General features: G+C 38.1%; 1 protein-coding gene across 11 annotated transcripts in view; it reads right to left on the reverse strand.

Annotated features, from left to right (window-relative positions):
• The window catches only part of bma (SCY1-like protein bma), a 385,396-nt gene that overhangs the window by 180,713 nt on the left and 191,512 nt on the right, over positions 1 to 13,171 (reverse strand). For 5 of the 11 annotated variants that reach the window (XM_067788410.1, XM_067788407.1, XM_067788405.1 and 2 more), the window contains exons 1-3: positions 7,965 to 9,383; positions 3,748 to 3,873; positions 3,533 to 3,631 (exon numbers count right to left, since the gene is read on the reverse strand). In XM_067788410.1, coding sequence (XP_067644511.1) covers positions 3,533 to 3,631; positions 3,748 to 3,873; positions 7,965 to 8,144 — 405 coding nt within the window. In that variant the 5' untranslated portion in view covers positions 8,145 to 9,383. Of the gene's footprint in view, positions 1 to 3,532; positions 3,632 to 3,747; positions 3,874 to 7,964; positions 10,507 to 13,171 lie in introns of those variants that run through there. The other 6 variants (XM_067788411.1, XM_067788413.1, XM_067788412.1 and 3 more) reach the window with 4 other exon arrangements.

Raw genomic sequence — 13,171 nt, forward strand, 5'->3', positions numbered from 1 at the left:
TTTTAAAGTAATACATATGTATATGAAATATAATGAATGAAATGAATAATCTAGCTTATCAATTTTCAAGTAAACTTGCAACCCGACTAGGACTAGTATATTAGCTATTAGGATGCTGATGCATATATCGACTAGTATGTTAATTGGTATTATACTGATGCATAGACTGAGTAGCAAGCCAACTGGTATGTTGATGTTGAATTGAACTAGTATGCCATCTGGTATAATGCTGGCGCAAAGGCTGACTAATGTGTTAATTGGTATGACCCTGATGGGTATGCTGACTAGTTTGTCAATTGGTACGATGTTGGTGTATATAATGACTAGTTTGTCAATTGGTATGATGCCGATGCAGAGACTGGCAATTGATATTTCGTAGGACATCGCGGTGTTAAAAATACCACCCTGCAGTCAAGCCAACTAGTTGAATACTAGAAGGATACTAGTTTGCACAAAGATCACAACTAGTATGACTTCTGTAATTTTTCCATGTTAGCAACTGGTATTTTTAACACGGCGATGTCCTTCGAAATATCAATTGCCAGTCAATTGACATACTAGTTAGTGTATTCAACGTCAACAAACCAGTTGGCTTACTAATCAGTCTACCCATCATTGTAATGACATACTAGTCGATGTTTGCATCTGCATCCTACTAGTTAATATACTAGGCCTAGTCTGGTTGAAAAATTACTTGAAAATTGATAAATTAACTCAAAATCATTTTATTCTTTATATTTCATATATTAAGTTAATTTGGTGACCTTTATTAATTATCTCTGGGTTAAGCTGGCTCCAGGGGAGGTGTATTAAAAATACAAGTAGTTCTTGTATAACCGATATTAAATCCCTCTCGATTCCCATATTAAATCCCTCAAGCCAAGAGAACTGCTAGCGTTCATCAAGAAGTCGACTTTGATGAGGTGCTGTGAAGGAGGTGAGGGCGCAATAGGCCAATAATCGCAGTGCAATCCTCAATAAATTATCTGTCTATCTAAACCAGAAGGAACGAGCCAGTCGTGGTTGACTGTGTCAAAACAGGCCAACCTACACCAGCACCGTCCTATTATGAGAAATAATTGAGTTCAGAACGATGGTAATGATATGCGCTTTACGGAAGTCATGCTGATGACTGAATAACTTAAGAATTTCGTTTAAATGAGGGAATCGTAATGGCTTTAAACATTTTTGTTACTGACTAAGGCGATAATATCGGTAGATACTGACTGGGTTTCCGGTCTTTGGTAGTGGGTTTATCCTTGCCTTTCTCCGTTATTCTGTAATAGCAAAAGCATAAATGTATTTGGCGACCTTTATGTAACTAAACAACAAAGTAATAGCAAAAGCTTTTGAACGACAAGTAGAAGTAAATATGTGCTAGGCTGCTGATGCCCTCATGGCCACGGTGTTTTGGCATCGGCATAGGTTTTCCGTTTGGGACTACTGATATGAAAAAATACTAACTAACACAAAGTTATAGTCAATGAACTAGTGATGGGCGATACAGTGATTTTGAACTATCAGTGAAAATAGTGATGGCGATTTTTGAATCGCGGCTATTTTTTTATAGCTATAGTGATCACTTTAATTTATTTTTAATAAGCCAATGTGCAATTTGTATATTTGGATATAAAAGAGGAATGTTTAAGTTTGTTTACCGGAGTAGATTGAATTAATTTAGTTTAGTATACAGAATATATGAACCAAAATTGGAATAAAAAAAAAAAATATGTACCTTTTATTGTAAACTGATGTAATGTGAAATTCTAATTTTCTGAGATATTAAAATAAAAAAAAAAAAAAAATAAATGTAAGGCGATAACCTCCGAAGAGATCTCAGGCCGAGCTTCTCTGAGATATTACAATGCAATATTATTAACTGGCTGATGACATTATGTCTCGTATTACACACAATGAGATAAACTTGCGGAAATTGATGGCTATGCATCTTTATTTTATAAATTTTGTTAATTGAAAATGCTTTGATTTTTAAATGTAAGAAAAATCAACCCGAAATAAATCTGTATATGTAACACTATAAAAACATGATTTATTTGCTATTATTTTTATAATACACCGATCTATTCAGAAATGCTCCGTATGAGTTTATTCTGAAAGTTGTATTTGGCTACATAATGTTTTTATAGTAAAGTGAATTAATTTTAAATGAAAAAATGCAGAGCAAAAATAAAGCAAATTCTTCGAACTACTATCAATATATTTTTTAACAGAAAATTAGCCACCCACTTCAGTGCCCCAGAAATTAGCCGGAGAATTAACCATGAAATATGACAAAACTAGAATTGCATTCTCCCAAAAAACTTTAATTTTGAGTTACATCTGTTTACAATAAGACGAGTGATATATATTTCTATAATTCTTAAATTTTTCCATCAAAAACACAAATTTTTTAAAACTGCTAACGGCTACTGCCTAAAGTCTAAAGACCCAGGTCTATTTGGCGTAATTTGTAATTAAAAACAAAAAAAATCAGTCTTTTAATCTCTTTTAAACACTTCATGAAATATTTGTATGAACGGGGACTTTTACAATTATCACCGGGCTTTGCATGCGTTTCATTTATGGGCTCGTAAAATTGCCACATTTCACTCCTTCTTTTGCTATAATTTGCTGTCATCTTTCACTCGGTATTAAAACGGATTTTTGATAAATGAATACAACCAAATTTTCGCAGCCAACCAGATCAAAACGTCGTTTATAATAATATCAATTCAAAATAACGTCGCCTGAAAGAGCAAACTAGCTAAAAGTAAACACAACCGAGTGAAGAAATATCGCTTCATGAAGAAATATCGCTATTGGCGAAATGCTGCCAGAGGTGATTGTCATTCAAAAGAATCGAATGAAGGAAAATCGCCAATCACTGATATATTTGGATAGTAATAGCTATCACTATTAGCGATATTTCAATCGCGGCGATGCAATAACCAATAGTGAAATATCGTTCCTTCACTACAATGAACTACTCTAACTGGTATGAATAACCCCACAAAATTCTAGTCAATGAACTAGAATGTTAGCTGACTATTTGGGCTTTTGACTGCAGGGACCAATTGGATTGGGCGTAGCACTGCTACAACAACAACGAGCCTTTTTTCTTATTTGTTGACACACAATTTTCACATGTATTGAAAAGCAATCCATAAAAAAAAAATGTAAGGCGCGATAACCTCCTAAGAGGTATAAGGCCGAGCTTCTCTTTCAATTTGCGTCGTTGGCCGGACGTGACCTAAATGTTTTATGCCGACTCCGAACGGCATCTGCAAGGCAGATGAGTTTTCACTGAGAGCTTTTCAATGCAGAAATACACTCGGAGCGCCTGCCAAACACTGCCGAGGGGCGACTCCGCTTAGACAAATTTTCTTCTAATTGAAAAACCTTATTTCTAAAATGTTTGATGTTTTGTTGGGTGTGCAACCCAGGGCATACGGTGTGGTAGGCGTAGTACGCTACCATTACACCACGGTGGCCGAAAAGCAATACATACTTACATATATAATTCTCTACTTACATGAAACGCCAAAATGTTAGAAAGACTAGCATAAATAGGTTCAGTTGCAAAAGCCAATGTATCCGTCGACTCTTCCACTGTATGCATAACTTGTAAAATCTGTAAGGTAGCGAAAAAAAAAATTAATAAGTTCCCATATATTACAATTACTTGTGGGATTTATACTTTTCTAGCAAAGTTAATTTCTTATTGAAATTTAAATAATAACAACTCACTCTTGGATGGCGAAATCGTTCCATCGTTTTTACTGAATTTTTCAATAATTCCGTCACGGTCTCTTTCCGTCTCGGCTTGTGCAGCTTCTCCGCGATTTTCTTCTCGAAAACAAATATTGAACATTCCTGCAGCGATATATGTAAAAATTAAATTTAAAGAGCTTTCTTTGTTTATTATTTGTTTAAATGAAAGACTTAAAAAAACATAACTTTATTTCTTCATCAGCTAGCTTTTCGCGAGCGGAGCTGTGAGCTCAAAATCTCCAACATTCATACTTCTTACTGGTGTTAAGCCAGATGGCTCTATCCACTCAGCAATATAAATGTCCCGATGCATGCTTTATAAAGCTTCTGAGTATTGCCTTTCGTGTTCTTTTTCCTTTTAAACACAATTTGGTTCATATGTATACTATATGATGAATTTCATATCAAAACCGATATGCATAAAGGTACACTTTACCTACACAAACACAGCCTCATTTTTGTAAATTGAATTTTGAAAAATTGTGGGCGTGGCAAGGTGTGAAAGTTGCGTGAAAAATTACGGTAATAGGTACTTTTGAGCTGTGATAGCTACGGAATGGCTTAACCGATTTCCAAGATCTTGATACGATTGGAAACGTATTCTAATCGGCTATCGAAATCGTGCACTGCGAAAATTTTATTATACTGAAAGAATTTTTCTTGTTTTAAGTGCTTGACCTTTGTAATTTTTTACAAGTTTAGTTTTTAAAAAACTTAAAAAAGAATGGTTTTCCAGCGAAACAAAAATTCTTACAGTATACGTCTTCGAAAGCGGATTCCAATACCTTTTCAATGGTATCAAGATTTTTGAAATCGGTTGAACCGTTCCGTAGTTATCACAGCTCAAAAGTACCTATTACCGTAATTTTTCACGCATTTTTCACATTTTTGACACCTTGCCACGCCCACAATTTTTCAAAAAAACCAATTTCTAAAAACGAAGTGGTGATTGAATAGGTAAAATGTACCTCTATGCAAAATTTCATCAAAATCTGAGGGGTCGGGTTCAAAATGCTCCTTTTTTATAGGTTTTGATATGAAATTCATCATATGTGATTTTAATCCAAATTGTGTGGAATATTTACAGGCTCGCTTGAATGGGGATGAGTAACATTGAATTTACACAACACATCAAGCCATCGAACAAGCTAAGATTGACAAGGACATAAGCGCTGAAGGGGTGCTGTCCATGTAAAGAGTAGAAAATCCATTTAGAACTGGGAGGGACAACTCAATCAATTTCGGCTACAAGAGGATGCACACAAGGAGGTGTGCTCTACCCTCTCCTGTGGATCCTGGTCATAGGTGACCTGCTTCAGCTATTGAAAGCCAAGGGATTTGACATACAATTGTATGCAGATGACCTAGTTATTCGCATCACAGGGATGCACGAGGTAACAATATCAGATCGCATGCAACAAGCCCTTCGCATCATAGAGAGGTGGTGCGATAACAAAGGACTCTCTATCAATCCTAACAAAACTGTCCTAGTACCTTTCACCCGGAGAAGGAAAGCATCCATCCCAGAACCATTCCCGGGTGGAACTAAAATACAATTATCAATGGAGGCAAAATACCTAGGGGTCACACTGGATAGAACCCTCACTCGGAATGCTCATTTTGATACTATCCTTAACAAAGCAACAGCAGCTTTCTTCGACTACTCGACTCTACGGCAAAATATGGGGGATATCTCCAAAACAGGAATACTGGAAATTTGGTGTAGTTGTAAGGCCAATAGTCACTTATGCCACGCAAAGAACGGCAACAGCAAAACTAAGCAAACTACATCGACTAGTTTGCATTGGCATAACAGGTGCGATGAGAACATGACTGCTGATGAACTTAGTGCTGTAGCAGGAATACTTGCCTTCCCTATTCTGGTAGAGAAAGAGACAACACTAGGTGCACTAAGACTTCAAAATATTTCGGAGGTGAAGCCAGGAAACATAATAGGGCATATGAAAGTAATAAGAAAATGCATAGGAAATCCCACATTAAAGCTGCGTGACGTAATGTCCCCTAAGCTCAGAATCACACGGAAGTTTCATTGTGGACAGGGACCACTGGGAAACAGAGAATACTTATAATGACCCAGAGGTCTGTTTCACGGATGGATCGCAATTCGATGACTGAATGAACGAGAGCTGGGATCTATGGGCCGAACTTCAAGCAATCGATACCAATAGGACGCTACCCCCCCTATTTCAGGCAGAAATCCATACAATATAAGTCTGCGGTAGAGAATGTCTGCGAAGAGCATTATGTCGGACAGCCAGGCAGGCCTGCGTGACTTGCAATCCTACACAGTTACATTTAAGCCAGTGGATGACTGCATTGAAATCGTTAATGACCTGGGAGCCAAAAAAGAAGGTTTTGTTAAGGTGGGTTCCCAGACATCAGGGACATGAAGGTAATGAACATGCAGATTACATAGCAAAGCAGGGTCCTATAGCAGCATTCTATAGTCCAGAGCTCTTTTGTGGACTCACACACCCCAGGGAACCCATAAGTATCTGGGAAAGAAAACAATTCATACGTCACTGGATTGACTGCCCAGAGCAAAGACAGACCAAACTGTTTATACTTCCGGCAACGAAATTATTAGCCAAAGTTATTAATCTAAGCAGGCAGGACCGAAGGGCTCTCACTGGGTACTATAAGGGACACTGTGGTCTACGATATCACCTAAGTAAGCTGAATCTATTCGATACTCAAAATTGTCGTTTCTGTGAGCTGAAGGATGAAACGCCGGCTAACGTCGCTCTGGTAAAGCAAGGACTCATCTAGGTGATGTGACTCTTAATTATTATGTGATATGGAGTAAAAAGCCTGAAGACACATTAAAGGTTCCCGAAGGCCTTCTAAAACACCAAGCTCAGAAATGCCATGGGATATCTTTTTACGTCGCCAAAACACTATCTACATAGTGAGGAGGGAATACCCTCTATAAACAAGAGAAATGACATTTGAAATAAGGATTAACAGACAACTGATTTACGAGGCCCTGTCTCCCCCAGGGATATAAAGGGAAATCTATCCAAGCATAACGAAGAAATCTGGCACACTAGAAGTCAGCCTTTGAACAAGATGCTCATAAAGAGGCCTCCAGTCTCATCCACGAAAAGTCGCGAATATCTTTCGCCGATAAATTTCCGGTAAACTCCGTTCTCAGAGTTCAATTCAAGAAACTCGCAGTGAAAGAGAACATACTTCCTAACGACATACGCGTCAGTCTGGCACTCGCAGTGAATGAGAACAGATTTCCTAGAAGGACGTGCGTCACTCTGGCACACCTTCCATCGGGATACTGCAGTTGGTTAAACATTTACCTATCCAGAATCAAACCGGCATACACAATGTTTCTCCTGAATGCAATCTGTACCCACAAGACACCAACCATCTTCTCAAAGCCAGGTTCAAATGCAGATAGACTCAAAACTCTGCATTAAAATGGTTCAAATTCCAGGTAAATATAGCGCAATATATAGATTATATAAAGAATATACTAAACTTTTTGAGGAAAGTTGCCACGGACGAGATGTTTTCAAAATTCGGGTGAAATTAATGCCACCGAACAGTGCACAAATTGAATGGGCCAACCGTGTCATAGAACACCAAAAGGCGAATAATATATTCAGAACATATTGCATCAATAACGCTGTCCACAAATTGGTCACAGATTGTTAGTAAGGTTAATAGGAGTCAGGTTAGGTTGAACAAGGCAGCCCGATAGGACGTCACAAAAACTCAGGAGTCTATAATGTTATCAGAAGATTTCTAAAAGACCAAGCTGAATAATCTCATCAGAAACCAGAAAAATAAGTTATGAAATAACTGCGACCTCTAAGCAAGCATATAATGCCAGAAGGCAGTGTTCAGTCAGAATATTCATCATCAGTCCCTTCTTTCAATGATAAGATAGCTTTGGTGATTTAAGGTTGTAAGACCTACACATGATGTCCGACACTTTGCAACCCTTTACTTACTTTCACGACTTTCTTTCTAAGTGGATCATGTGCTACTCTCACCTTCCTTCCATGCCGCTTAATCTACTTGGGACGTATACGGTACAAGCTTCGAGGCACGCGCGCTGTTTAGCCATATCATCCGCTTTTTTAAGGATGTACTCTTTTCCTTACCACGATATTTCATATTTTAGACAAATAACGAATTATAATAATATTACTCACCCTGCCATCACTTTTCCGATAGCCGTCATGTATCCGCCACAACAGTTCCGGACCAGCACATGCAACTTGCTTGCCAATTTCAAAGTATTGGCTAATCGGATTTGCATCGGTGATATTTTGTAGCGAAGATGACGCCGTATTGGCACTCTTAAATTTGGAAAACATTGTACCGGCGGGCATACCATCAATTATTTTTGAGAAAACATTTGAAAAGCTGCCTTGGCGTTTGGGTACACCAGGATGACCAACAACAATGCCGCCACCACCACCACCTCCTGCACTGCCACCACCTGCACCAGTTGTACCAGTACCAACTTGACCGCCAGCTGCAGCACTGCCACCACCACCTATCTGTAATAGGCCTGTATTGCCAAAATCATTCACAACCGCTGTACCACCTTGTGCACCCACCCCGGATGGTGAACTTATTGATTGACGCGCTCGTGCTGCTGATATTTGACCACCAATCAATTGTGTTCCACTACCGCTCCCACAATTGCTAGCGCCACCTCCAATACCAACAACACCGCCAACAATGCCACCAGCTGCTGTATAGCCATTCACACTTCCACGACTTAATTGCTGATGTTGCTGACCAACTGACGAAATCGTTGCACCACTGCTGGGACTTAAAATCGTACGATGTCCATCAATGCTAGCAACAGTGCTGCCACTACGCGAACCTGCTGCGCTACGCACACCACTGCCACCTGCTATTGGTAAACGTGCACCTGTGGATGCTGCATACAAACCGCCACCACCAACTCCGACTGCTATACTGCCACGCGCTCCTTGTGCACCCTGTGCGGCTGCCGCAACCACTGGTGTTATTCCAATTGCGCTTCCACTTCGACTTTTACGTTGCTGCAGCTCTTCAATGCTATCGTAACGTGAAAATACTCTGGCCGCCGTTGTGGCCGTTGTTGTTGTTGTACTTGTAGCTGATGTGGTGTGATTTGTTGTGGTGGCGTTAGCTGTTGTTGTGCCAACAGATGTAACTGAAGTTGCTAAACCGACTGCAGTTTGCTTGGGAGATTGAGATTGTGCTGTTGTTTGCTGTTTTTGTTGCTGCTGTTGTTGTTGTTGCTGTTTTTGTTGTTGTAGCCCTGCAAGCGCTACTTTCTGGAAAACCTGGTGCGCCGTTTGCTGTTGTTTATGTTGTTGTTGCTGTTGTTTTTGTTGTTGCTGTTGCTGCTGCCTCGCCTCGACTGCTGCTGCTTGTTGCGCCTGTTTGGAAGGCCCCTGCTGTTGTTGTTGCTGCCTTTGCGATGTTGATAATTGGGCCTGCGGCTGCAGCTGCTGCTGCTGTTGTTGTTGCTGCTGCGCCTGCGGCTGCAGCTGATCGTCAGGTTGTACGGCCCTATTTTGCTGCTGCTGATTGAGGATATGCTGCTTGAGCTGTTTCCAACGTTGCGCTATTTTGGCTAATTAAATTATACCCCAACAGTGGATGAAATATGGCTCTTCATTAAGCAATGGGAGCGTGCGTGCGTATGTGTGCGTATTAGTGTGGATTAAGTAGGTTCAAACCTCAACGTGACCCTCAATTTGTCAAAAATGTATATTAGTGTATTAGTGTTTTAATGAAAATGTGTGTATGTGTATAGGTATAAACTATGTGAGTGTGTATGTATTACCTTAACTGCTGCTAATTGTTATGTTGTTGTGTGCGTATATAATTGCAAATTTATCCCAACAATTTTTATTTTTACTTAAAGCTGATGCTGTATGTTTTATAGTTTTGTTATTGTTTTTTTTTTTTTTTTGTAGTGTTTTTGTATATTGTTTTTGTTTTATTCTGGCTGTTTGTTATTTTTTGTTGTTGCTATATTGCACTAAGCATTTCACTATATTTTGCATGCTGCCTGCAGCTGGGATTTCATGACTCTTTTGTGCGCTTACACAGTTGTGGCTTTGTTTATTGTTGATATTATTGTTGTTATTGCTCTATGTATGTATGTGTGTATATTGCTATAACGTTACGCCCTGGGCCTGTACTCGCTTGGTTGTCTCCAATTAGTTACGGCTAATCAATTTAATAAACTCCCAAACAATGGCAGCAATATTTAATTTGTGTCTTCACGGTTGGCTTGTCGGTTGCGGGCAATTTACTTATGTCCAGCCAATGCGGGTAGAAGCGCTGTCTGTGTGCGCCTCAGTAACTCTAGTTGTTAGAAGTAGATTTCAATGCCCGCAGCTTGTCAATGGTGTTCCACAAACACTTAGTAAATATATGTATGTACGCTGTTTTGAATTGAATACTAAATAGCTTTAAGGTTTTGTTGTTTGACGTAGTTAACTACAATTTAACAGCTATTTAAGAAAGTTAGTAAGTTTTTGTACTTGTGTGCATATTCAGTTACTTTAAATAATTGTTGCCTTGTGTTTGTGTGATGTTTTGCGCTTATTCGTTTTTTTTTTTATTATTTGTTGCTGCGATAAACTTTAAATCACTCCATTAGTAAAACTTCGAGGTTGTGACAGTTAGTATATGTTTGATTTTTTTTATTTAACAGTTATTTTATTTTTCGTAGATTAATTTCTAATATAACCAAAATTATTTAAACGAAATTTCCATTTTGTGTGTGTGTTCGCTCTCAACCAACTAATATAACTAAAATTATTTAAATGAAATTTCCATTTTCCCCAAAAAAAAATCAGTTTGTGTGTGTGTTCGCTATCAACCAACTAATATAAACAAAATTGTTTAAATTAATCTTCCATTTTTCGAAATAAAAAACAGTTTATGTGTGTGTTCGCTGTCAACCAACTAATATAACCAATTTTATTTAAACGAAGTTTCCATTTTTCCCCAAAAAAGAGTTTATATGTGTGTTCGCTGCCAACCAACTAATATAAACAAAATTATTTAAACGAAATTTCCATTTTTCCCAATAAAAAAGTTTGTGTGGGTGTTCGCTGTCAACCAACTAATAAACCCAAAATTATTTAAATGAAATTTCCATTTTCCCAAAAAAATCAGTTTGTGTGTGTGTTCGCTGTCAACCAACTAATATAACCAAAATTATTTAACAATTTTTGTTGTTATATCGGCCTACTGATTTTAAGATCGCGGGTTCGAATCGAGCTCAAGGCCCAACAATAATTTTTTATCATTATTATTGTTATGATACATTTTTTCTTAATTGAAAAAATTTTTAAATTAGAATAGAAGAAAGAAAAAATTTTTTAGACAACTGCCAAAGCTCGTTGTATAGATCCATTTCGGGAACTGCTAAATTCCTTCATCGGCAACGTTTAGGCGCCGCTGCTATAACCATTCAGCCATCACAGCGGCCTTTTGTTTGTCTTCATTAATCCTACTTCTATTCTGGTTCGTGCCAATTGATATTCACAACACTGCGACATCTGTTGCAGAATGGCTGTGAAAATTGGACTTGTTTGTTGGCAATGCTGCCATAGTGTCATATTTTATTGACACTTTCCCCGTGCTCCGGGATGTATTAACAATTTTTGTTGTTATATCGGCCTACTGATTTTAAGATCGCGGGTTCGAATCGAGCTCAAGGCCCAACAATAATTTTTTATCATTATTATTGTTATGATACATTTTTTCTTAATTGAAAAAATTTTTAAATTAGAATAGAAGAAAGAAAAAATTTTAGACAACTGCCAAAGCTCGTTGTATAGATCCATTTCGGGAACTGCTAAATTCCTTCATCGGCAACGTTTAGGCGCCGCTGCTATAACCATTCAGCCATCACAGCGGCCTTTTGTTTGTCTTCATTAATCCTACTTCTATTCTGGTTCGTGCCAATTGATATTCACAACACTGCGACATCTGTTGCAGAATGGCTGTGAAAATTGGACTTGTTTGTTGGCAATGCTGCCATAGTGTCATATTTTATTGACACTTTCCCCGTGCTCTGGGATGTATTAACAATTTTTGTTGTTATATCGGCCTACTGATTTTAAGATCGCGGGTTCGAATCGAGCTCAAGGCCCAACAATAATTTTTTATCATTATTATTGTTATGATACATTTTTTCTTAATTGAAAAAATTTTTAAATTAGAATAGAAGAAAGAAAAAATTTTAGACAACTGCCAAAGCTCGTTGTATAGATCCATTTCGGGAACTGCTAAATTCCTTCATCGGCAACGTTTAGGCGCCGCTGCTATAACCATTCAGCCATCACAGCGGCCTTTTGTTTGTCTTCATTAATCCTACTTCTATTCTGGTTCGTGCCAATTGATATTCACAACACTGCGACATCTGTTGCAGAATGGCTGTGAAAATTGGACTTGTTTGTTGGCAATGCTGCCATAGTGTCATATTTTATTGACACTTTCCCCGTGCTCTGGGATGTATTAACAATTTTTGTTGTTATATCGGCCTACTGATTTTAAGATCGCGGGTTCGAATCGAGCTCAAGGCCCAACAATAATTTTTTATCATTATTATCATAAAAAAATTTTTTCTTTCTTCTATTCTAATTTAAAAATTTTTTCAATTAAGAAAAAATGTATCATAACAATAATAATGATAAAAAATTATTGTTGGGCCTTGAGCTCGATTCGAACCCGCGATCTTAAAATCAGTAGGCCGATATAACAACAAAAATTGTTAATACATCCCAGAGCACGGGGAAAGTGTCAATAAAATATGACACTATGGCAGCATTGCCAACAAACAAGTCCAATTTTCACAGCCATTCTGCAACAGATGTCGCAGTGTTGTGAATATCAATTGGCACGAACCAGAATAGAAGTAGGATTAATGAAGACAAACAAAAGGCCGCTGTGATGGCTGAATGGTTATAGCAGCGGCGCCTAAACGTTGCCGATGAAGGAATTTAGCAGTTCCCGAAATGGATCTATACAACGAGCTTTGGCAGTTGTCTAAAATTTTTTCTTTCTTCTATTCTAATTTAAAAATTTTTTCAATTAAGAAAAAATGTATCATAACAATAATAATGATAAAAAATTATTGTTGGGCCTTGAGCTCGATTCGAACCCGCGATCTTAAAATCAGTAGGCCGATATAACAACAAAAATTGTTAATACATCCCAGAGCACGGGGAAAGTGTCAATAAAATATGACACTATGGCAGCATTGCCAACAAACAAGTCCAATTTTCACAGCCATTCTGCAACAGATGTCGCAGTGTTGTGAATATCAATTGGCACGAACCAGAATAGAAGTAGGATTAATGAAGACAAACAAAAGGCCGCTGTGATGGCTGAA

The sequence above is a fragment of the Eurosta solidaginis genome, chromosome 5, assembly GCF_040869045.1.
Source record: "Eurosta solidaginis isolate ZX-2024a chromosome 5, ASM4086904v1, whole genome shotgun sequence".
In the NCBI taxonomy this organism is placed as follows: Eukaryota; Metazoa; Arthropoda; class Insecta; order Diptera; family Tephritidae; genus Eurosta; species Eurosta solidaginis.